Genomic DNA, 24,096 nt, shown 5'->3' on the forward strand with positions numbered 1-24,096 from the left:
GTTACATAACTTACATTGCGTGACGTTCCTTCATTTTAAAATATGCTTTTTAAAACGCGTTGTTTATTTCAAGGTTGTCGTCTCTTTTTACGGGCATTCCCGAGTGGTCGATTCTTTTGAGTTGGTTCTTTTGAAAGCATTAATTGAACAATGGGCAAAACCATTTGAATAGGCTCATGAATCAGTTCAAATGAATTGTTCAGTTCGCAGCACGATCTGAATCAGCTGAAGCGGCGGATTACTCACTCCTCGTAGCGTGAAATTTAAGAACACGCAGAACACAAAGAGGATGAAGTAGATATTAATCTATATCTATACAATCAAAACTGCAAATGTGTCATATTGTTTGCCAGCAATGATAAATGCCCGCCATATGCGCGCACCCGCGCGACCTGTTCGTCAGACACCGCAACATGCACGCAACCTGTCAGACACAGAGACGTGGGCTTTCAGAAATACACATTTGAATAACAGAAGGAAGAAAACTTGTTGATGGGCGTGTGGTTCACTGTTTACTGTTTGTTTACAAGTAAGAGCGTTTCACAACACACACGTGACACAACACGAGAAAACATGAGCTTTGTTCAAAAATGTGTATTTCATTTAAGAGAGCACTGCAGATGTTCTAGATCATCTTAGGAAATGCTTTGAGTTTAGTTAATGCTTTAGTTTGACATGGTATATTATTCTAAATAAGTTGTGTAAACTACATTGACATCAGGACTAGATGAAATTTACAGAAATGCTTGTCTCTTCTGTGTTTGTCTATTCTTTAGTCTCTCTATATTGCAAAGATATCTGTTTATGATAATTAAAAATATTGATTAAAAAATATTAAAATATTGGCGTTAATATTAATTTTATGTAGTAGGTCTATATAATCAGATACAAAGTAACTAAGTAACTAACTACTTGAGTAGTTTTTTCATTGCATACTTTTTTACTTTTACTCAAGTAAATTTTAAAATAGTGACTTTTACTTTTACTTGAGTAACAATTTCTCTAGTTACTTGTACTTTTACTTGAGTAAAGATTTTGGCTACTCTACCCACCTCTGAAGCTACCACATCTGTCAGTACCACGGCTTTCCGTCTTTTTCTAGTCACTCGTTCTTTCCGTTAACGTCACATTGTGCTAATGGGGCAAATTTGCACGGATTAAGATAAAACAATTTGTTTCATAGTTACACCTAACATGGTAACGTTACTTGAAAAGAAATACACATTTTTGTATGAAAAGCGTCGCCTCACAGACTTGGCTGCGAGCAAGAGACCTTCGCACACGCCAAGTGCTCATAGACAGACGACAACGTCTCCTCTAGCACGCGAATTTCCTTTACTCTTGCACAAAACTAGACACGCACTCACAAATACCGTGGCTCACTTTGATTTTCTGAGCTCGTGGAATGCATAATGGGGTGGGGCTAGACTCTCCTACAAAAACTCGTCTCATTGGCTGATGGAACAGTAAAAGTGAGCTGTTAGTTTTCTCAGATCTAGTGAAGCCATAGCATGTGTTTTACAGCCATAAATATTTTAAAAAACATACTTAACAGATGTTTACTTTATCCCAGTGTTTCCCAATCCTGGTCCTGCAGCAATATTCTTCCAATTGTTGGACCACATACAAATTGCAATGTACATACTCATAAATCATATAAATCTGTGAATTTATTCCATTAAAATAATTATTCTTTTTTCCAGAGTCAATTGGCATCTGATTGTAGTAAGTAACAAACATAGCAGTTACTCTGCATATCTTGTTTGCCATGTTCCTCATAACATATTTTAAGTCATGATATTTAGTCATGTTTGCTCTTTTTTTGTGTGTGTCAACAGCAGCTACCTATACCCCAAAGGCTCTTTTAAGAGCCCTTTCACAGAGCATCTTTGGCTTTTTGTAAGTATATGTTTTGAGTGACTGTCAGACACCCTTCTTTGTATTTGGGTTTAAATCAGTTAAAGCAATGTCATGCAGCAAGTTAGTTATCAGTAATATCCTAAGGGAGATTTTTGTTATTAAGCAAACATTCTAGCATCCTGCATCGCTAGCTTGCCATGTTCATCCTCAGTTTCTCAACGAGTTTCTGTGACGCAACGTCTTTTCTTCAATCGCCTTTATCCGTATTCACATTCAACTCTTAACATTCAACTCAACACACAACAAACAATTTGGGAATATTCCTTTACGAGTTCGCCGACTCGAGGGACTCTAACCCGACAGAATTTACGATTTCTTTAAATCGAGGGCCTCAAACCCGTAGAATTTACGATTTATTAAAAATCGAGGGCCTCAAACCCGTAGAATTTACGATTTATTAAAAATCGAGGGCCTCAAACCCGGTAGAATTTACGATTTATTAAAAATCGAGGGCCTCAAACCCGTAGAATTTACGATTTATTAAAAATCGAGGGCCTCAAACCCGTAGAATTTACGATTTATTAAAAATCGAGGGCCTCAAACCCGTAGAATTTACGATTTATTAAAAATCGAGGGCCTCAAACCCGTAGAATTTACGATTTATTAAAAATCGAGGGCCTCAAACCCGGACGCAACGTCTCACAATTTCCTTATGTGACGCAACGTCTTACAGTAATGTCTTTTTAAATCTGATTTCTCAAAACTTCTTTTTTATAATTTACTTGTACTTACTCGGAATGTTCATCAAATTCAACACAGCAATTTAGGTATATTCAATAGCAGAATTTTGAATAAACAGGCTTCTGCTTACCTTTTATTTTTAGGTCGACCTGTGTGTTGAATCTGAATTCGTTCCGAACGAAATTGGCAGAAAATGCCTTCGTCTCTCATCAAATCACGTCTCGTCAAATCACGTCTCGGGGTCACCATTTGTTGGACTTTAAAGGCAGTCCTGCATGTTCAAAAATTTGAGAGACGTTTCTCTCAAAATTAGCAGAGTTTATTATCAGATGTAAAAAGGAGTAACAAAGCTTTGGGTTGCCAGTAAATCACCACCTCTCCACCACAAGCCAACAACCAAAATATTCAAATACACCCATATTTATAAAGTATGTGACGTCGCTCTATCTTCTGACTCCTCCTCTGCTTTTTGCTCCCTTTCCACCAATCACCATACGCCACGTTTATCTGCGTAGTTCCTGAAAAATAAAACCTTCTCAAAACATACATCCTGTGGTCGGTCTCTAGTCCTTAGGAATGTTCTCCCTCCCCCAAGGAGTGGTCTCCTAAAAACAGTTTATTGTGGCCGGACAACACACCAACATTCTTCACATTCCTTTAGTAAAAAGAAAACACTCAACCATCTAATGCTTTTAATTATGTAGCGTTGTTTCTTAATCCTATGATTCATTAAAACACATCACAACTCATGATTATACTTAGAACATATACAGTGGATTGATTCATAACATTTATTTTTCTTTGTGACTCTTTATATGTGTGTGTGTTTATCTAGATCATTTACGACTCCAACCCCCAACCTTCTCCGCTTTCTTTGTTTGCCCAGGAACCCTCCACCGAGTGAAACAGAAAGCACATGACAAAAACACACAGCTCAATGAAACAAATGAAAGAAAACACATTGATTATATGATATTTAAATCATACTTTTATCTAAAAAATATTCCCACACAACACGAGCACACGAACAAGGGTAACAACACGAGCACACGAACAAGGGTAACAACACGAGCACACGAACAAGGGTAACAACACGAGCACACGAACAAGGTACACACCAAACGTAGTACAATCAATACAAGAGCCCAGGACAAGAGGGTATATATAGGCAACACAAACGAGGGATAACGACACACAGGGCAGGTGTGGGTAATCAAACACTCAGGGAAAGATAACAAGGAAATGAGAGGAGCGGGGCCAATGACGAGACACGAGAAAACACATGAGAAGTAAAAACAAACAACTCATGGTTTTCTCACATAAAACCTAAGGACTCTGCCCCGATCCCGCCACACGACTAGAATTTCATAAACAAGACGGTGGGACCGTGACAGAAGGGTGTCTGACAGTCACTCAAAACATATACTTACAAAAAGCCAAAGATGCTCTGTGAAAGGGCTCTTAAAAGAGCCTTTGGGGTATAGGTAGCTGCTGTTGACACACACAAAAAAAGAGCAAACATTACAAAATATGAGTTTGAGATCCATTTAGTTTCATCAGTGATTACTGACTAAATATGTTTTNGCGCGCTAAATTGGCGTATCATATGCACGCAAAAATAGGCGTATTTATGCACGCAAAATCGAACTTTGGCGTACGTATTTCACGATAATGCAACGCGCGTGTTATTTATACGCAATTCATGAGAATGCCCTGAAACAAAAGACTTCCCACGTGGCGGGCAAAACGGTAAAACAAGAGAAGCAAAAAACCTAACTCAAAACTCGACCAAACGTCTTACAAAAAAAACACGCAGGGTAATCAGGCAAACACACAAAACTCACATCATGGACAAGGCAGAGAACAGGAACAAGAGTAACAACAGAGAACGAACAGAAACAAACACGAAGATAGAACAACGGAACAACACGAGCACACGAACAAGGGTAACAACTGTTGGACTTTAAAGGCAGTCCTGCATGTTCAAAAATTTGTACTGAGACGTTCTTCAAAATCGATTAGAAGTTTATTATCAGATGTAAAAAGGTAACAAAGCTTTGGGTTGCCAGTAAATCACCACTCTCTCCAACACAAGCCAACAACCCAAAATATTCAAATACACCCATATTTATAAAGTATGTGACGTCGCTCTATCTTCTGACTCCTCCTCTGCTTTTTGCTCCCTTTCCACCAATCACCATACGCCACGTTTATCTGCGTAGTTCCTGAAAAATAAAACCTTCTCAAAACATACATCCTGTGGTCGGTCTCTAGTCCTTAGGAATGTTCTCCCTCCCCCAAGGAGTGGTCTCCTAAAAACAGTTTATTGTGGCCGGACAACACACCAACATTCTTCACATTCCTTTAGTAAAAAGAAAACACTCAACCATCTAATGCTTTTAATTATGTAGCGTTGTTTCTTAATCCTATGATTCATTAAAACACATCACAACTCATGATTATACTTAGAACATATACAGTGGATTGATTCATAACATTTATTTTTCTTTGTGACTCTTTATATGTGTGTGTGTTTATCTAGATCATTTACGACTCCAACCCCCAACCTTCTCCGCTTTCTTTGTTTGCCCAGGAACCCTCCACCGAGTGAAACAGAAAGCACATGACAAAAACACACAGCTCAATGAAACAAATGAAAGAAAACACCATTGATTATATGATATTTAAATCATACTTTTATCTAAAAAATATTCCCACAATTCCCTCTCTTGACCTCAGTCACCAATTCGTAAGAGGTCACACATCATCTTCTCCTTCATTTTCTGCTAGATCACTTGATAACAAAGGCATACTGTATGGGGGTGGAGATTCTTTCTTTTCAATAGCTGTAACAATTAATCTATTGCACAGTGATCTAATACAGGGAATACAACAACATCCACAGGTAATCAATATAGCTAAGAAAACTCCTATTGACACTACAATAGACATCACCACTGCCTTCCATTTCCCGTGCATATTAACCGGCAATTTGTCTTATTAACCTGTCCCCTAACTCAAACCCTAAACCTAATGTTAGCGTGCGTGCATATTATAACCTCTACCCTAACCCAAACCCTAAACCTAACAGTATTATTTTAATTATTTCAGTGTTTCCTCTTCATGTACGTTTCAAAATGGCTGCTCTCCAGCGAGGTGCACGCATACATTGGCGTATTTATGCACGCAAAATCAAACTTTGGCGTACGTATTTCACGATAATGCATCAGCGTGTTATTTATACGCAAATCGATGAGAACGGGTTGTTTGTTTTATATATATATATATATATCTCAGTTTCGTTTTCCCCATTGTGGGTGTTTTTGTTTCGTGTGTTAATAAAGCCTTGTTGTGTTAACCCCTTCACTGCCTGCCTGCGCTTGGGTTCTCTTCTTCCACGCACCATCCCTGACACTCTTCTCTGTATTTGGGTTTAAATCAGTTAAAGCAATGTCATGCAGCAAGTTAGTTATCAGTAATATCCTAAGGGAGATTTTTGTTATTAAGCAAACATTCTAGCATCCTGCATCGCTAGCTTGCCATGTTAATCAAAACATATTTAGTCAGTAATCACTGATGAAACTAAATGGATCTCAAACTCATATTTTGTCATGTTTGCTCTTTTTCTTGTGTCAACAGCAGCTAAATAAACTGTTTTAAGTGCCCCTTACAGAACATCATTGGCATTGTAAGTATATTGGCAATTAAATCAAATTTAGGTCAATTACATTCACATGATGATTGTTTTCTGCTGTTAATAGACTTAAGACATAGGCTATCCAACTCTGCTTCAATGTTACTTACTGATACTCATATACAGTTAAGGTTAAAAGTTTACATACTGGAAAATGTTGCAAATTTAGGAAAGACAAGAGGCATTTTGAAAATAAAGTTTTTTTTATTATGTACTGTCCTGAATATGTTATTTTACATAAAATATGTTTACATATAGTCAACATCACAGAATAACTAACTTAACCTCAAAAATAAGCCTGTTCAAAAGTTTACATGCACCTGATCTTACTACTGTATTATGTTACCTAAACAATTACTGCCAGTATTCTGCGTATTTGACTCCTGTTTACCAGTAACTGTATAATAGAGATTTATCTTTTTACACCGAGGACAACTGACTCATACACAACTATTACAAAAGCTACAAACATTCGCTGATGCTCAAGAAATCAACACCATACAATTAAAAGCCAGGTGGGTATAAACTTAGGTGACCAGCTTTCATTTTTATTATGTTGTTAAAATAACTTGTATCATTTAACAACACCCTCCAGAAGCAACAAAATGTATACATGATGTTTCCCATATAACAAAATAATAAACAATTGACACCAGTTATAATTTTCTGAGGTTTGCACCCATCTGACTTTAAATGTATTGTTACCTTCTTGAGCATCTCTGAAAGTTTGTATCTTTTGTAATAGTTGGGTTTGGGTTTCTTGATTGTCCTGTGTAAAAAGATGAATCTCAATATTATACAGCCCCTGGTCACAGTTTAATAGCTCATACCAAACTCGCCAATAGCTATTACAAAACATAACAACTTGCATTAATTGTTTAGGTAACATCATATAGTAGTAAGAATCAGGTGTATGTAAACATTTGAACTGGCTTATGTTTGTAAAATTTGTTATTATTCTGTGATATAGACTATACATACAGTATATGCAAACATGTAAAATTACTTGTTCAGGGCGGTACCTAATTAAACATAAACAGTGATTTTCAAAATACCTCTTATTTTTTCTAAAATGTGCAAAACATTTAAAATTCTGCAAAGTGTATGTCAACTTTTGACCTGAACTGTATACAGTACAGCAGGTGTGTTCACATCTGATTTTGCTGTTGATTGCTGGGGATTTATTCAGATTTTAAGGTTTAATTCACCAGCTCTTATTTGATTTAATTTATAATAACATTGCCAGGCATTTACTTGCCTAAGTTAGTCTAATCATAAACTGTTATGTACGTGTCAAGCTGGGGAACTTGAGAGATAATTTATGTAGTTTTTCTTTCACACATTATCATAATGTTTTGCTGTCTAGTCAAAAAAAATCTAGCAATCTAGCTTTGATTTTGTAACATTTCAGATTTCCATGTCCATCAAAACAGACATGAAATATTTCATTTTAAAATATGAATTAATTTATTAAGTCATTCATTCATTGAGCTCACATATGACAAAAAACTGTTTACAATTTATTTTTATTTATATGTTTCACTGTTTAACTAACACTAAACTAACTAAACTAGTTTTAACTAAACTAAAGCTAACCTCTGTTAATTTAATTGATGTTAACTTACCAGTTGACGTTATATTCAATGGCAATTATTGACCATCCCCAGACAACAGACAGAAAGTCTCCAAGCACTTGAAAATAAAAATAAAAACAAAAGATAAATTAAAAATTAAAAATATTGTGAAACACTCACTTGTTTCAGGGATGCATAAAAAGGTTTCACAAGTCAACAAAAAATAAAACCGTTAGATAGATATCTTACCAAGCACATTTTTTTCCCATGTACTTTTTTCACTTGCAAACTATATCCTTTTTATTTAAAGCATGATAAACATTTTTATTTCAGAAGACGCCAACGTTTTCCCACTGAAGACGACAAAGGGCCTAGGCCTTGTTTTAGAATGTAAGTTGATACATTTTGTGGTTCATACAAAGTTACCTGAAATGAAAGTCTGATGAAAGGATATTTCATTAATGTCTTAAATAACACCGTGATGGCTTAAAACAAGCTTTACATAAACTAATGGTTTATAGCCTAAATACAAAAAAATAAAACAGCTAAATTAAGCTTTACTTATATACATTATATTGCCAAAGGTTTTGGCTCGCCCCCTCCTAATAAACAGGTTTGACTACGTTAGGCATTTCTGTGGGTACCAATCTTAACGTTACAGCATATAATGATATTCTATGGAATTGTGTGCTTCTAATTTTATAGCAACAGTTTGGGAAGGGCCATTTTCTTTTTCCAACATGACAATACCTCTGTGTAAAGGGCAAGGTTCAGAAAGAAATTATTGATTCAGTCAGTGTAAGAACTTAACTGGTCTGCATAAATCCAAGTCAGATGAACACCTTGGTGTGACTTTTACAACATTTCAACTATATTTTCAACTAGATGTAGAAACTGCATTTCATGTTTTATCAGCAATATATATCTTGCATACTGCTAGTCATGATAATATATGACTGAAAGTACTTCAATTTTGTTTCTCAACAATAAATATGTACAGTAAAACCACAATAATGTAATCAAAGTTAAAAAGAACAAAAAACACTGCACCAAAAACTGTTCTCATATATAGTGCAAAAATAACCGGTTTAAAACATATCATTTAAGTATTACAAACAGATAACATAGCAATAAGTACACAAACACATAGGCCTAACTTTATGCCCTGAAAGTTTTATAATTTGTAATTATTTTTTTTTTGTTTTTTGTTCTTTTTAACTTTGCTGAAATGTAAAAAGTGATGTCAGCACAAAACTCGGTAGAAAACACATCATGTTTGTCCTGTAGCTTGTTGAGATCAACAAACTGTTCTTTCTGCTTGATTTTCTTAACCCTTATGAACATATTTGTCCTTAAAAGAAAAGGGGACTATATAACACACCAAATAGACCCACAAAGAACACATTTCTTAAATTACTTTTGATGTCTGCTGTTATAAGATTTTTTTTTTTTTAGGCCATAATAGGTTTAAATGCTATATAAATGACATGTTTTTAAAACATTATGATTGCTAAAGTTCCTAAGAAGGTGAAAAGAGCCATCTGGTCACATCCATTTGTTTGCATACTTATTCACCTCAATAACAGCTGCTCAAAGGACCACCTGGGACATGATATTAAGGATCTTTGAACCATTATTTAAACATGTTCACAAGTCTCTGAGGTCCAAGTCTGAAGTCTTTGTTCTATTTTAGCAATTGTCTTTCAGCTACTTTTCAGTAATTGTAATAAATTCATAATGTATTAAAACTGTTTTACCAAGAAAAACTTAACGCCAGGGCTATACATTAACTTTTTTGCACATAAGACTGGTACTACAGAGGTTTTGTGGTACATGCCAAACAATTGTAGCTTAAGTGTAAACGTCTCTTATCATTTTTGAAGAAAAAAACACACATGCAGGTTAACTAACAAAGGACGCACACATATTGCAGTGTACAGCCCCGTAAGAGTTATTCAAACGGATTAAAATTCAAGGTTAAAAATCAAGATGGCGCCGCAGATGGCAGCTACTGTGCTTTGCTCTTCAGTGTTTGTACTGTTTTTGTTTGTTTTTCCTGTTTTTTGTTTCTCAAATACGATCCGTTTTATCAGGGATGACCTGCTGAACATTCGGCAGAACACACCACAAAATCTTTTACCGGTTTTTGAGTTTTCTGACGTTTTGCTGGACATTGTTGTTGGCGTAGCCGTAGCTCTGGTCAAACGCTTCAGAAGGACGCGCAGACGGGAGAAGTGAGCCGGCGCGCTTGTGAAGCTCAGACAGCGTGGATTTCGAATGCCGTTGCCTAGCATCCATCTGGCAAATCTCCGCTCTCTACCCAACAAACGGACGAACTCCTTCTGCTTTCCCGGTTTAACAAGGACTTTTCTAACTCTGCTGCTCTGTGTTTCACGGAAACCTGGCTGAACGGCGCCATTGCAGACAGCGCGTTACAACTTCCTAACTTCCAGCTGATCAGAGCAGATCGCGACGCGGAATCAACGGGGAAATCGCGCGGCGGCGGGACGTGCTTTTACATCAATGAGAGGTGGTGTACAGATGTAACCGTGTTAAAGAAGATGTGCTGTTCAGATCTAGAAACACTCTTCATTAACTGCAAGCCGTTCTACTCGCCGCGGGAGTTCTGTTCGTTCATTCTCGTGAGTGTTTACATTCCTCCGCAAGCGCACGTGAGCTCAGCTTTACAGAAACTCGCTGATCAGATCACAGACACAGAACAACAACACCCGGACTCTGTTTTAATTATTCTCGGGGACTTTAATAAAGCAAATCTCTCCCGCGAACTGCCAAAATACAGACAGCACATCACATGTCCCACCAGAGACAGTAATATATTGGATCACTGTTACACAGCAATAAAGGATGCATATCACTCTGTTCCACGAGCAGCTTTAGGACTCTCTGATCACTGTTTGGTTCATCTTATCCCGTCCTACAGGCAGAAACTTAAATCTGCAAAACCTGTATTAAGAACTGTTAAAAGATGGACTATTGAAACAGAGCAGGATTTACAAGCCTGTTTCTCTCTCACTGATTGGACTGTTTTTGAAGCTGTTGCCACCGATCTGGACGAGCTGACAGAAACTGTAACTTCATATATCAGTTTCTGTGAGGATATGTGCATCCCTACCAAGTCTTATCTAACTTACAACAACGACAAACCGTGGTTCACGGCAAAACTCAGACAGCTCCGTCAGGCCAAAGAAGATGCTTACAGGAAAGGGGACAAAGTCTTGTATAAACAGGCCAAATTCACACTGGAAAAGGAGATCAGAGGGGCAAAGAGGAATTATTCTGACAACTTAAGGAACAAATTCTCTTCCAGTGATCCTGCTTCAGTGTGGAAAGGTCTGAAAGATATCACCAGTTACAAGACACCATCCCCCAGCACTTTGGAGAACCAACAACTAGCTGACGACTTGAACAAGTTTTATTGCCGGTTTGAAAAAACACCCCACACCCGCCCTGAACACCTCTCCACACAACCATTCACACCTTCAGCAACCCCCCTCTCTCCCACACCTACAATTCAGATCACTGAAGAAGATGTGCGCCAGGTCTTCAGAAAGAACAAAAGAAGGAAAGCACCAGGCCCAGACGGTGTGTCACCAGCCTGCCTAAAAATATGTGCTGACCAGCTGGCCCCCATCTTCACACAGATCTTCAACAGATCACTGGAGCTGTGCGAAGTCCCCTCATGCTTCAAACGCTCCACCATCATCCCAGTCCCAAAGAAACCCAAAATTACTGGACTTAATGACTACAGACCTGTGGCTCTAACGTCTGTGGCCATGAAATCATTTGAAAGACTGGTTTTGGCCTATCTGAAGGACATCACTGGTCCCTTACTGGACCCCCTGCAGTTTGCCTACAGAGCAAACAGGTCTGTGGATGATGCTGTCAACATGGGACTGCACTTCATCCTTCAGCATCTGGACAGACCAGGGACCTATGCGAGGATCCTGTTTGTGGACTTCAGCTCCGCTTTTAACACCATCATCACGGACACCCTTCAGAATAAACTGGCACAGCTCTCCGTCCCCACCCCTGTCTGTCAGTGGATCAACAGCTTCTTGACAGACAGGCAGCAGTTAGTAAAGCTTGGTAAATTCAAATCCAACACCTGCACCATCAGCACTGGAGCTCCTCAGGGCTGTGTTCTCTCCCCACTGCTCTTCTCCCTTTACACGAATGATTGCACATCTAAAGACCCCTCTGTCAAGCTCCTGAAGTTTGCAGACGACACCACACTGATCGGCCTCATTCAGGATGGTGACGAGTCTGCTTACAGACAGGTGGTCAAGGAGCTGGCTGTCTGGTGCAGTCTTAACAACCTGGAGCTTAACACGCTTAAAACTGTGGAGATGATCGTGGACTTCAGGAGAAAGCCCCCTGTTCTCCCCAAACTCACCATCATGAACAGCACTGTGACTGCAGTGGAGTCATTCAGATTCCTGGGCACCACAATTTCTCAGGATCTGAAGTGGGACACTCACATTGACTCTATTGTTAAAAAGGCCCAGCAGAGGCTGTACTTCCTTCGCCAGCTGAGGAAGTTCAACCTGCCACAGAAGTTGCTGAAACAGTTCTACTCTGCCATCATCGAATCCATCCTCTGCACTTCTATAACTGTCTGGTTCGGCTCAGCTACCAAATCTGATCTCAGAAGACTACGGAGGGTAGTCCGGACTGCTGAGCGTATCATTGGTACAACCATCCCTACTCTCCAAGAACTGTACTCATCCAGAATGAGCAAAAGGGCTGATAAAATCACTCTGGACCCCTCACACCCAGCACACTCCCTTTTTGAACTGTTACCGTCTGGTCGACGCTACAGAGCACTGAGCACCAGAACGACCAGACACAGGGACAGTTTCTTCCCTCAGGCAATCCATCTTATGAACACTTGACATTATATGCGGAACACACAACTCTATTTTACATTATTTATTCACCAAATTTGTACATATCAGACCTGTACATACATAATTGTCTATATTGTATATTGTGTTTTTGCTGTTTTGTACATTGCCTATTTCTATATTATTGTATATATATATATATTTTTTATCATCTGTGTTCTGTCCTGTTGCTGTCTTTCTGTTGCACTGTGGAGCTTCTGTCACTATAACAAATTCCTCGTATGTGGAAACATACTTGGCCAATAAAGCTCATTCTATTCTATTCTATTCTTCTATTCTAAATTCTATTCCTATTTCTGCATTATCAGAGCTATGTTTGTTGTGGACCAAAACAATTCGAAATACTGTACGTTCTCGTGGTTTACAGTAAGCGGACGTGGAGGCGAGCGCAGACTCGTGTTAGGATTTATGCAATTCTGATAAAGCTCTGGCAACAAGCAAAACGTTTTTTTCTTTAAAACTGATAACTAACAATAAGGTAAAGGGTTTTGTCGCATCAGGTGGCAATGCAGTTTACCAAACTCCCACAGTCTACCAACTACACAATATGAAAGAACCTATGGAAAGAGCATTTCAAAACAAATTCAAACAAACATAATAATAATAAACGCTTACCTTTAACCCCACATCAAAAACGCCAAACGACTCCAAATCATGTCATTTGTGGCTTTGTCCACAGCTGAGCTCATGCTACCTGGTGAACAAGATTCTTCTTCTGGTTTATTATTGGCGATTCGCATACATACGGGCATATCGCCACCTGCTGGGTTGACTTGTAACAGGTTATTGAAATACGGATTCAACATACAATATACAACAAAGAAAAGTAGATTACTTTATTTGTATAACATTGAGAAAGGAGCAGTGTTACTAAGGTAGAGGTACTCGTCTTCCTCTGGTGTGTAAACCCAAATATTTAACTCAACTCAACTCAACTTTATTTATATAGCGCTTTTACAATTTTCATTGTTACAAAGCAGCTGTACATGAGACACATTGACTACAAGCAAAACAATCAAAGTTGTACCTGCAAAAACAAGAAAAGGTTGAAAACACAGAAGACAGACACACCCACACACAAAACACTCCACACACACGCACCAACACACACAGACACAGAGACACACACACACACGATGCGCACGCACACACACACACACACACACACACGTACGTACACAGACAAGTACGCACACACACACACGCTCAGTGAGAGCACACATTTAGGATAAAGGAGAGAGAAGCACAGGTCAAATATAACAGATAATAAATTCCTATATGCAATATTAATTAAGTAAAACTTTAAGAATTCTAAAGCAGCCCCCCCGGTCAGGCAGATAGTGCAAAAACAGTATGCAAACGGTGGCGAGGAACCCAAAACTCTAATCGAGAAAAAAAACCTCAGGAGAACCCAGGCCCAACCAGGGGATTCCAGTTCCCCTCTGGCAAAAGCTGCTGCCTCTGCACAAGCTCCAGAGAACTTGCACAACAAGGCTAAATAAAATAAATAAACTTAATAATAAAATAAATTATAGTTTAAGATTATCATTAATAATCTAATAGCATTTGAAGTTTTGTGGTGAAGACATGTCAAGAGACCGCGTCCTTCTTTATCCAGCTCTATCATCTCAGCTCTTGTCAGGTCCCCACTTCCCATTCTCCGCTCTACCATCAGGTCAGGCCATGAACTGCATCCTGCTCGCTGTGGTAACCTTGGAACAATGAGACAAGACTGGCTGAGAGTAGAGTACTGTTCTGTACTCTTTGATGCAACAAGTACATCAGTTGTGTTTTTGGTTCCGGTTGATCTAACTAATGCAGCCTAAACCCTCTAAAGATTTATATTATGGAAGAGTAGTGTATGCAAGATTAAAAAGATGCGTCTTTAGTCTAGATTTAAACTGACAGAGTGTGTCTGCCTCCCGGACAGTGCAGGGAAGACTATTCCAAAGTTTAGGCGCTAGATAGGAAAAGGATCTACCACCTGCACTTGATTTTGAAATTCTAGGTATTACCAACTGACAGGACGCCTGAGAGCGTAATGCACGTGAAGGACTGTAATACAAAAGGAGTTCATTCAAGTACTGAGGAGCTAAACCATGTAAGGCTTTATAGGTAATAAGTAAGATTTTAAAGTTAACGCGATGCTTTATAGGTAACCAGTGCAATGTTGACAGAACCGGGCTAATATGTTCATACTTTTTTAGTATACTTATTTAGATCATAGTACAACATTTTTCTCTATCACATCATCAGTGCACTATCAATAATGTTCCTAAAGTTTTCATGTAGCTCAATAATACAAAAGGCTGTGAGTTCCAGCGCAGGGAACACAAAACAAAATGTATACATTGCACCATAACCTGTTCAACCTGTTCCATCAGTGGAACACTTAAGTTTACTTGAAACTTTTACTATTAAATTCTAATCTAATCTTGACAAACTGTATATCACTATTTTTTTACAACTAATACTACTTTTTTGGTCAGCAATAATCTGCCAAGTGTCATTTTTTGTTAAAAAGGCAACGTTAGGGCTGCATTCCAAATTATGAATTTATGACTGTGATGTTTAATGAATTATTGTGAAATATGTTATGACCACATTTTAATTAAGTCCAGTATATTGGCTTTAGAATGGATTCAAAATCTAAAAGGCAGCGATACACAAGGCAGTGGAAATATGCACGAAGATCATTGGATGAAAGTCCTGTGGAGGAGGAACGATTAGATCATCTATTAGCACCTCAAGAAGGATATGCTGAAAGAATGGACATTGATGATGACTTCTCTAGTTCTGTTGGTACTGTTGATGTTGGTTTCAGTGGGGAGAGTTGCAGTTCTGGACATGAGAGTGTGAACAATGCGCTTAGTGAGGAAAGCTGCACTGCAGGAACTGAGAGTGAAAATGAAACAGCCTCAACTTCACTCCCAACATTTCTGTAAGAATGGGCAATAAAGCACAACATCACGCATAATGCTTTAGATGATCTCCTGAGAGGACTTAAAAGAAAAGGACACCCAGAGCTCCCATCCACAGCAAGGACATTGCTGAAAACTCCAAGGACTGTTATATCAGCACAAAAGTCAGGAATGGAGTGTGTTCATTTTAATTTAAGAGAGAGCCTTAGTGAGCAATTAAAACGTTATCCGACAGAGATGATTGAAAGAGTGAGTACACTGGAGCTATCATTTAATATTGATGGCCTACCTATTTTTAAAAGCAGCAGGTCACATCTTTGGCCCATCCTCTGTGCTTTTCACCTAAACCCCATCAGTGTTTTTCCTGTCACACTGACACTTGGACCCACCAAACTAAAAGATCTGGATTTTGCTGAGGAAGCCATAAATGACATCCAAGAGCTCCTCGACAATGGTCTGGATGGAAAAAAGATTAGGATCAGATGCTTTGTGTGTGATGCACCAGCAAGAGCAATGGTGAAGAAGATTAAGCAGTATTCCGGGTATTTTGGTTGTGACAAATGCACTCAGAAAGGCACATGGGTCTCTGGGCAAGTAACTTACCCAGAGGTAGACAATTTCACTCTGCGCACCAATGAAGCATTTCGTGCTGAAATGACCATACGTCAGGAGAATGAGACTGCACCAGTGTCTCCCTTTTTGAGGCTCCCATTGGATATGATACAGCAATTTCCAATTGACTACATGCACCAAGCCTGCCTGGGTGTTATGAAGAAGCTAATCACAGAGTGGGTTAGAGGAGACAGAAAAGTAAGACTGTCTGCGGGGCAAATAAATGAGGTGACGCAAAGGCTGCTGTCACTCAGAAATGCCATTCCAAACTGTTTTGCCCGAAAACCTCGGAATCTAGAGGACATTGATAGGTGGAAGGCAACAGAACTGCGCCAGTTTGCTGTTTATACAGGCAAGATTGTGCTGAAGTGCATTTTGAGTGACCAACTTTATGACCATTTCATGGCATTTAGTGTTGCCTTGAGTCTTCTGCTTTGTCCAACATTGGCAAGGGAACACAACAGATACAGCAAAGAGCTAATGCAATATTTCATTGAGAAAACAAAAGAATTGTATGGAGACCACTTTCTGGTGTACAATATTCATTCAATGGTACATCTATCAGAAGAGGCAATGGCTTTTGGCAGCCTTGATGCATGCAGTGCATTCATATTCGATAATTATCTCGCTAAGCTAAAACGGCTTGTAAGGTCTGGAAGGAAGCCACTTGTTCAATTGGTCAAACGTCTCACAGAGATGTCCACTTCTCCTCTCTCTGTGGTGGCCTCCAAGTCGAAAACCAAAAGGCCCAACAATGCATTTACTCTTGCTGAAGGAAAGTGCTGAACATTGTGCAGATGTTTTGAAAGATCTGAACCACTTTTCAGAGATTCACTAGACTCAAGAACACTTGGATGTTTTAAAGTCCAAACAAGACATTCAGTGATGAAGCTCATACCAGAACACCAGCTGACAAGAATTGCCATAATGATAGAAAAAGGCCAGGAGTTGATTTTCTTGGCAGTCCTGCACTGAGCACAGGAAGATTCTCTCTCTCTCTCTCTCTCTCTCTCTCTCTCTCACACACACACACACACACGCACACGCACGCGCGCGCACACACACGCACGCACGCACGCACGCACGCACGCACGCACACACACACACACACACACACACACACACACACATGTCTGGTTTATTATCTCCGTGGGGACAGTCCATAGGCATTACATTCCTGTGAAACAAGTCTCATTTAAGGACATCATAGACAGCAAGGACAAACATTAAGGTCATTCAAATAAGATATTAGACATTCTAGTACAGTCAGGAAGTTGTTATCGCACAATAAACTCCGACAGTGTCATCAGGCTTGCACCACACTGAAGGATTTTATTTCACAATAACCAGATGACTGTACATTATCCCTATTAGGGGATAGAGTTTTTGTTTGTTTTTCCTGTTTTTTGTTTCCCAAATACGATCAGTTTTATCAGGGATGACCTGCTGAACATTCGGCAGAACACACCACAAAATCTTTTACCGGTTTTTGAGTTTTCTGACGTTTTGCCCCAGCCAAACGTTTTGCTCCGTCCGAAATCCGCGCTGTCTGAGCTTCACAAGCGCGCCGACTCGCTTCCCCCATCTGCGCGTCCTCCTGAAGCGTTTGACCAGAGCTACGGCTCCGCCGACAACAATGTGGACATTCCAACTCTTAAAAAGACTGAAACATTTCTTAAAACTATAAACAGCATGACTGTTGTCACTCATTCTCTAGTTTACTAAATGCTATTTAAATATATTTTTTCCCTGAAGCACATATTCACATAAAGCTCTATTCATTTATTCTGAGATGATTCTGAGAAAACAAATTAATGAACAAAATTTAAGTTGTGACATTTTGGGAACCTCAATAACCCTAAAATAAAACCTTTAACCACTTGTGATTTGTTTGATTAAAAATAAAAATATGTATTTAAGGAAAGAATGTCATTGTCCCATATAAACAAGTTTCTTTGGACAAATTGTATTTTGCTACTTTGTTTCAGATATTTAGATTTGACATAATAAGATTTAACATACAATTTTCATTGTATTTGTGAACTCTATGCTATGGCTAGTCTGTTCCAGTCGTGGAGGGCAAGTGTTCTGCATAGTTAGTTCCAACCCTTATCCAACACACCTGTTCATAATTTTCAAATAGTCCTGAATACACAGCAAAATCGCCAGTGTTAAAAAGGGTCAAATTAACTCTCACTTTGAGAGTGTGGATTATATATACACTGTGAGTGTTAATTTGACCTTTTTTAACACTAGCGATTTTACTGTGTACTTTGATCAGCTTGGTTAGTTGTATTTGATTAGGGTTGGAACTAAACTCTGCAGGACACTGGCCCTCCAGGAGCCGAGTTGACTAGCCCTGCTCTGTTTTATTTTGACATAATTAGGGCCCGAGCACGGAGGAGCAAGCCACCGGCTTGCACCGTAGTGCAGAGCCCTTTTGTTTCTGTGTTGTTTATTATTAGGGCCCGAGCACGGAGGAGCAAGCCGCAGGCTTGCACCGCAGTGCAGAGCCCTATTGTTTCTGTGTTCTTCTCCCTCTTTGATCGCTAATTTGAAGGCCTAAACATGCTCAAAAACTCACAATAACTTGCACACGCATCAGACGTGGCGAAAATTTACGTCTGATATGGGTTTCAAAATTAGGCGTGGCAAAATGGCTCGCTAGCGCCACCTAGAACTGCCCAGGCCACTACGCAATACGTACATGTACCAAATTTGGTGGGCTGATAGAAGACCCCGAATCATGAAGAAAAGTCTCTTGGAGCATATCTCTAAACCCAACAGGAAGTCCGTTATTTTTGATTTCCTGTGCAATTTTGTAATTTGTTTCAATTTCCAGTCGTCGTACTTTAACGAACTCCTCCTAGAGTTTTAATCCTATCAACATCATCTTCATGTCATTCTCATCTTAAGGCCATTGCGAAGCTAAATTGCGGAGATCTTGACTTTTCGGGGGATCGTGACCCTGGCGGCCTGCCAAAGTTTGGCGTTTCGCCATGAACAGGAAGTTGTTGTAACTCAGGCATACAATGTCCAACAGGCCCCAGACTTCACCCAGACTTCACACATTTGATAAAAGTCCTGGCCTGAAGACATCTACATGGTAATATTCAGATACAGTTATAGCGCCACCTGCACGAAACAGGAAGTGACATGTTTTAAACTGTGATTAACTCCTCATAGAGATTTGAACAGATCAGCATCATATTTGAAGAGCACAGCCAGTATGATCTTCAGACCTTTGTGAAGATAAATTGAAAGATTTTCGCTGAGGGGCGTGTCTGTGGCGGCCTGATAAAGTTTGATGTTTCGCCATGAAACAGGAACCTATAGTAACTCAGGTACACAATGTCTGACCAGCCCCAAACTTCACATGTTTGATAAGAGACCTGGCCTGAAGACATCTACATGGTAATTTTCAGATACTGTTATAGCGCCACCTGCAGGAAACAGGAAGTAGCATGTTTTAAACTGTGATTTACTCCTCATACTGATTCAAATAAGTCAGCATCATATTTGGCCAGTATGATCTTCAGACCTTTGTGACGATACATTGCAAGAACCTAACTTTTCTTTGAGGGGCGTGTCCGTGGCGGCCTGACACAGTTTGATGTTTCGCCATGAAACAGGAAGCTATGCAAAAGGGAATGTGACACATTTAAGTAAATAACAAATCCTACTATAAATCGCCTGCATTAATTTTATCGCCTATGATTACACATATCCATGTCAGTGTTCACTTATGGCAATAGCGCAACCAGCTGGCAAAAGGGAATGTGACACATTTAAAGAAATAACAGGAAATCTGGTACATGTAAATAAATTAAAGTCTTTCTATAATATAACTTCCTAGACCTTTGTGACGATACATTGCAAGTTCCTGACTTTTCCTTGAGGGGCGAGTCCATGGTGGCGTGACAAAGTTTGATGTTTTGCCATGAAACAGGAAGCTCTAGTAACTCAGGCACACAATGTCTGACCGGCCTCACACTTCACATGTTTGATAAGAGTCCTGGCCTGAACACATATCCATGTCAGTATTCACTTATAGCAATAGCGCCACCAGCTGGCAATAGGAAATATGGCACGGAAAAATCTATAATGTAACTCCTTATATGCACTTTGCCCACCGTTCACTGTTCCTGAGGCCAATGGGTGGTGATGGCACAGGGTTGCGGTTGCACTTTTGCGCGAGGGCCCGATCATCGCTGCTCGCAGCTTTAATTTGTTCTTATTTTCAGACGATGGCAGAGTTTTATCAAAGAAGAAGTCAACAAAAAGTATATATAAACCTGTTCCACCTAAATGTAAGTTGGTGGCATTAAATATAATACATAATTGTTATCCAGTGTTGATGTTCTTTCAGTTTTCTTATGTATTTACAGACACACCCTTGCTCAAGACTCCTCTGGACATGGGTTCTTACAATATAAAAATATGTTTTTAAGTATTAGTACTAGACATGCAGTATATGACTTTCTTTTTCTCTCTTGCGTTTTGACTTCTAACAGACAACAATGTCATTTCAAGTGGTTGTTCTGTGAATTATAAGCATATTTTTTTCTTGTTTAATGTTCATACCTGAAACTTTATCAGGAAGGCACCATTTTATAGTGTATTTGGTTATTTTTTCTGCAGCAGAAGAATCACTGCAGACGTACCCACAGCAAAGTGTGTCTGACAATCTTCAAGGTTGTGCAAAATTTAATTGCATTATTGTATTTATTGACTATTTAAATTAGTGTATATTTATCATTAATTAATTACTTTTAATACTTTTAAAACTTAAAAATATTTTTATGAAAGGGTCAGTTCTGGTCCTTGATTTTGATCCAGTTTCTAAGCCGTGCTTCTTGGGGCTTATTGCTTTATTTTGCAACAGTTGCCTCACAGCTCCTTTTAGGAGAGCCCCAGTCTTCGTCTGAAGCAGCAACAAAGAGTAAGTCCATTTTTTATTTTTCAGATTAAAATAAAGCATATTCAATAATGTTCAAAATGCTTTACAGACTATCTCACAAAAGTCTTGCAAAAGTTGCAAGACATTGTTGAAAACCAACAAGAAATCCTGGCCATGCAGCGACAATTGCTGGCTTCTACAGCTGTGACGGTGTCAGAGGATGGAGGAGACCTGCTTGATAATGGGCCGTGTCAGACAGTGGAAGAACTCCAGCAGCTGGACACTGAACTTGCCCACAAGGACAAACGAATCAAGATGGTAAATACGCAAGAATGTTAATTGTACATTTAAAAAATCAGCTGGCAGCCGCTGTTGTAGCATTAAACTGGATTCCTACAGTGATTCACTATTCATACAGTGTTGGGCCGCGTTTCCCGAAACCTTCTTATCGCCAAGTCGTTCCCGAAACCTTCATAGTTAAGTACCTTCTGTAAGTCATACGTTCAGAAGTCAAGGTTGGTCTGGAGCGCTCTTAGATCTAATTTATCACTGTTTAATCTGAGAAAATCATCCAGTGTCCAAGCAAAATAAACACGTGAACTATACAAGTATAATTCTTGGTTGCTGGAATAAACTTTTTTTAATGCACAGCAACATCAAGTGGCTTTGCGTGACTCTCCTCATGACCCAAAGTTTGAGAACCTGTGATATAAATTACCTTACTGCCAGTTAGTGTAGCGGGTTGATACATGTTGGCATGAGATTGCAGGTTCGCACACTCATTTCACAATTAAATAAAAACATGTCTGGATTTAGTTTGCAATTTGGTTTATTTTCATCCTATGAGTCCTAATAAATGCAACTTCAACTATTTCTAAAGTGCTTCTTTTATAAAGAATGCTGCTATCTCACATAACGCAGTAAAGCAGTCCCTGTATAGAGTACAAAAAGATTGTCGATTCAGCAACACATGGACAGTACCTGGTAACGTGCCACGTAAGTCACCTCCTAGTTCGGGGAACACAACTAGAGAAGGTATACCTGTAGTTAAGGTGTACCTTTAGAGTGTTCGTAGCGCGTTAAAAGACAGGTTATCGGGAAACACAGCCCTGAACTTATTTTATATAGTCCACTAATAATAATTCTTAACATAACATTAAACTTCAAATACTAGGCCTACTCACCCTCCTGTCATTAATGCATCTCTTGCTGTACTACATAGGAAGTTTTTTTTAATTATAACATTTTTAACATAATATAAATATACTGTAATTATGTGATAGTTCACCCAAAAATGCTAAATTCTTATTCATTTACTTACCCTCTTATCATTTCAAACCTGTACGACTTTCTTCTACAGAACACACAAAAATGTTGTTATTTTGAAGAATGTTGGTAACCAAACAATGGCGGTATTCATTGACTTGACATTGGTTTTGTGTCCACACACTGGAAGTGAATGGATACTGCCATTGTTTGGTTACCAACATCCTTCAAAATATCTTCTTTTGTGTTCTGTAGAAGAAAGAAAGTCATACAGGTTTCAAATGATAAGAGTGTGAGTAAATGATGACAGAATTTATTATTATTCACTTACAATGTGTAATAATTTAAAAAGAAACATCACTTTCTGTAGTACAGCAAGTGATTATGGCTGCATTAGCAACAACAGGTACACAATAATTTAAATCAAACAAAATCCAGCAAAGTATCAATAATATGCAGCCCAGCCTTTGCATAACCACAGTCTTTACTCTTTTGCATAATGGTGATCCACAAAAACCCAGATAACAGAAACTATGGCAAAGACTTACAAATCTTTCTGAATATTAAAAACACGAAAAGTAATAAATAATTCAACATCAATATACAATATCCTGATCAGTTTTGACTTAACATAACTTTTCTAACTAAGCACAAAGAGCATACACTTGTATCTGAAGTGAAATTAACTTGTTTTGTGTAGATGGATAATTTACAGTTTATATTTACTGTTTATCACTGTTAAAATAAATCCCCATCTAAAAAATGCTGGGTTTTTTTTAACCCATGGCTGGGTCAATATTGGACAGAACACATGGTTGGGTTATTTCAACCCAAATGTTGGCTTGTTCTGGGTTGTTGTTGGGTAACAACAACCCAGCATTTGGGTTAATATAACCCAACCATGTGTTTTGTGCAACATTGATCCAGCCATGGGTTAAAAACAACCCAGCATTTTTTTTTTCAAAAACATTGCCTAGTGTTAATATTTGCGCAAAGTAGGAAGAGTAAAAGTTATGCAGTGTTGTGTTAATGAGATAACAGGCACAGGCACAATCACTGACAAAAATATGAACAGGATACTGATTTACAGTCAACTGCAACATATCTGGTAAACACATTCAATCTGTCAAGGTCTCACCATGCAGAGAAGGAATAAACAACTCCACAAACACTATTTCTGCCATACACATCTCTGTTTATTAGGCACATTTGTTATACCAAGAAATGTTTGTTAATTATGGATGATACCGTATCATCATATACTGTGGTAGCCTCATTCCATGATCCTATCCATTTTTGCTATCTAATAATGTATGCAATGTTTTATTTTGTTTTTATTATATTAGGCCTGTAAAACTATGGCTTAAAGTCCAGCTGTGTTGTGGTTAGCATATTCCAAAGGATTTTTACACATTATGCACATGTACGATTTAAACTACAGCATCCTTTAGACTAAATGACATCAAGAATCAATGAATACTTCTTAACGATGGTTCAAAACAAATGAAAAACTTTGTCACAATGCTTGCTGGGTACCATAAAACAAAACTCATCTATGGTTCCCAGCATGTACTGCGCCATGAACATATTATGCAGATGAACA

The 24,096-nt window shown here is 38.7% G+C and overlaps 1 protein-coding gene across 1 annotated transcript; it reads left to right on the forward strand.

The window, feature by feature from the left end:
- Positions 1–1,755: 1,755 nt before the first annotated feature.
- Positions 1,756–17,113, forward strand: LOC130563203 (uncharacterized). Its single transcript, XM_057348633.1, has 4 exons — positions 1,756–1,899; positions 6,241–6,289; positions 8,203–8,259; positions 15,430–17,113. The coding sequence occupies exon 4, from the start codon at positions 15,887–15,889 to the stop codon at positions 17,111–17,113; it is 1,227 nt and encodes a 408-aa protein (XP_057204616.1). The 5' UTR covers positions 1,756–1,899; positions 6,241–6,289; positions 8,203–8,259; positions 15,430–15,886.
- Positions 17,114–24,096: the final 6,983 nt, after the last annotated feature.

Source organism: Triplophysa rosa, linkage group LG12, assembly GCF_024868665.1.
Source record: "Triplophysa rosa linkage group LG12, Trosa_1v2, whole genome shotgun sequence".
NCBI classification, from domain to species: Eukaryota; Metazoa; Chordata; class Actinopteri; order Cypriniformes; family Nemacheilidae; genus Triplophysa; species Triplophysa rosa.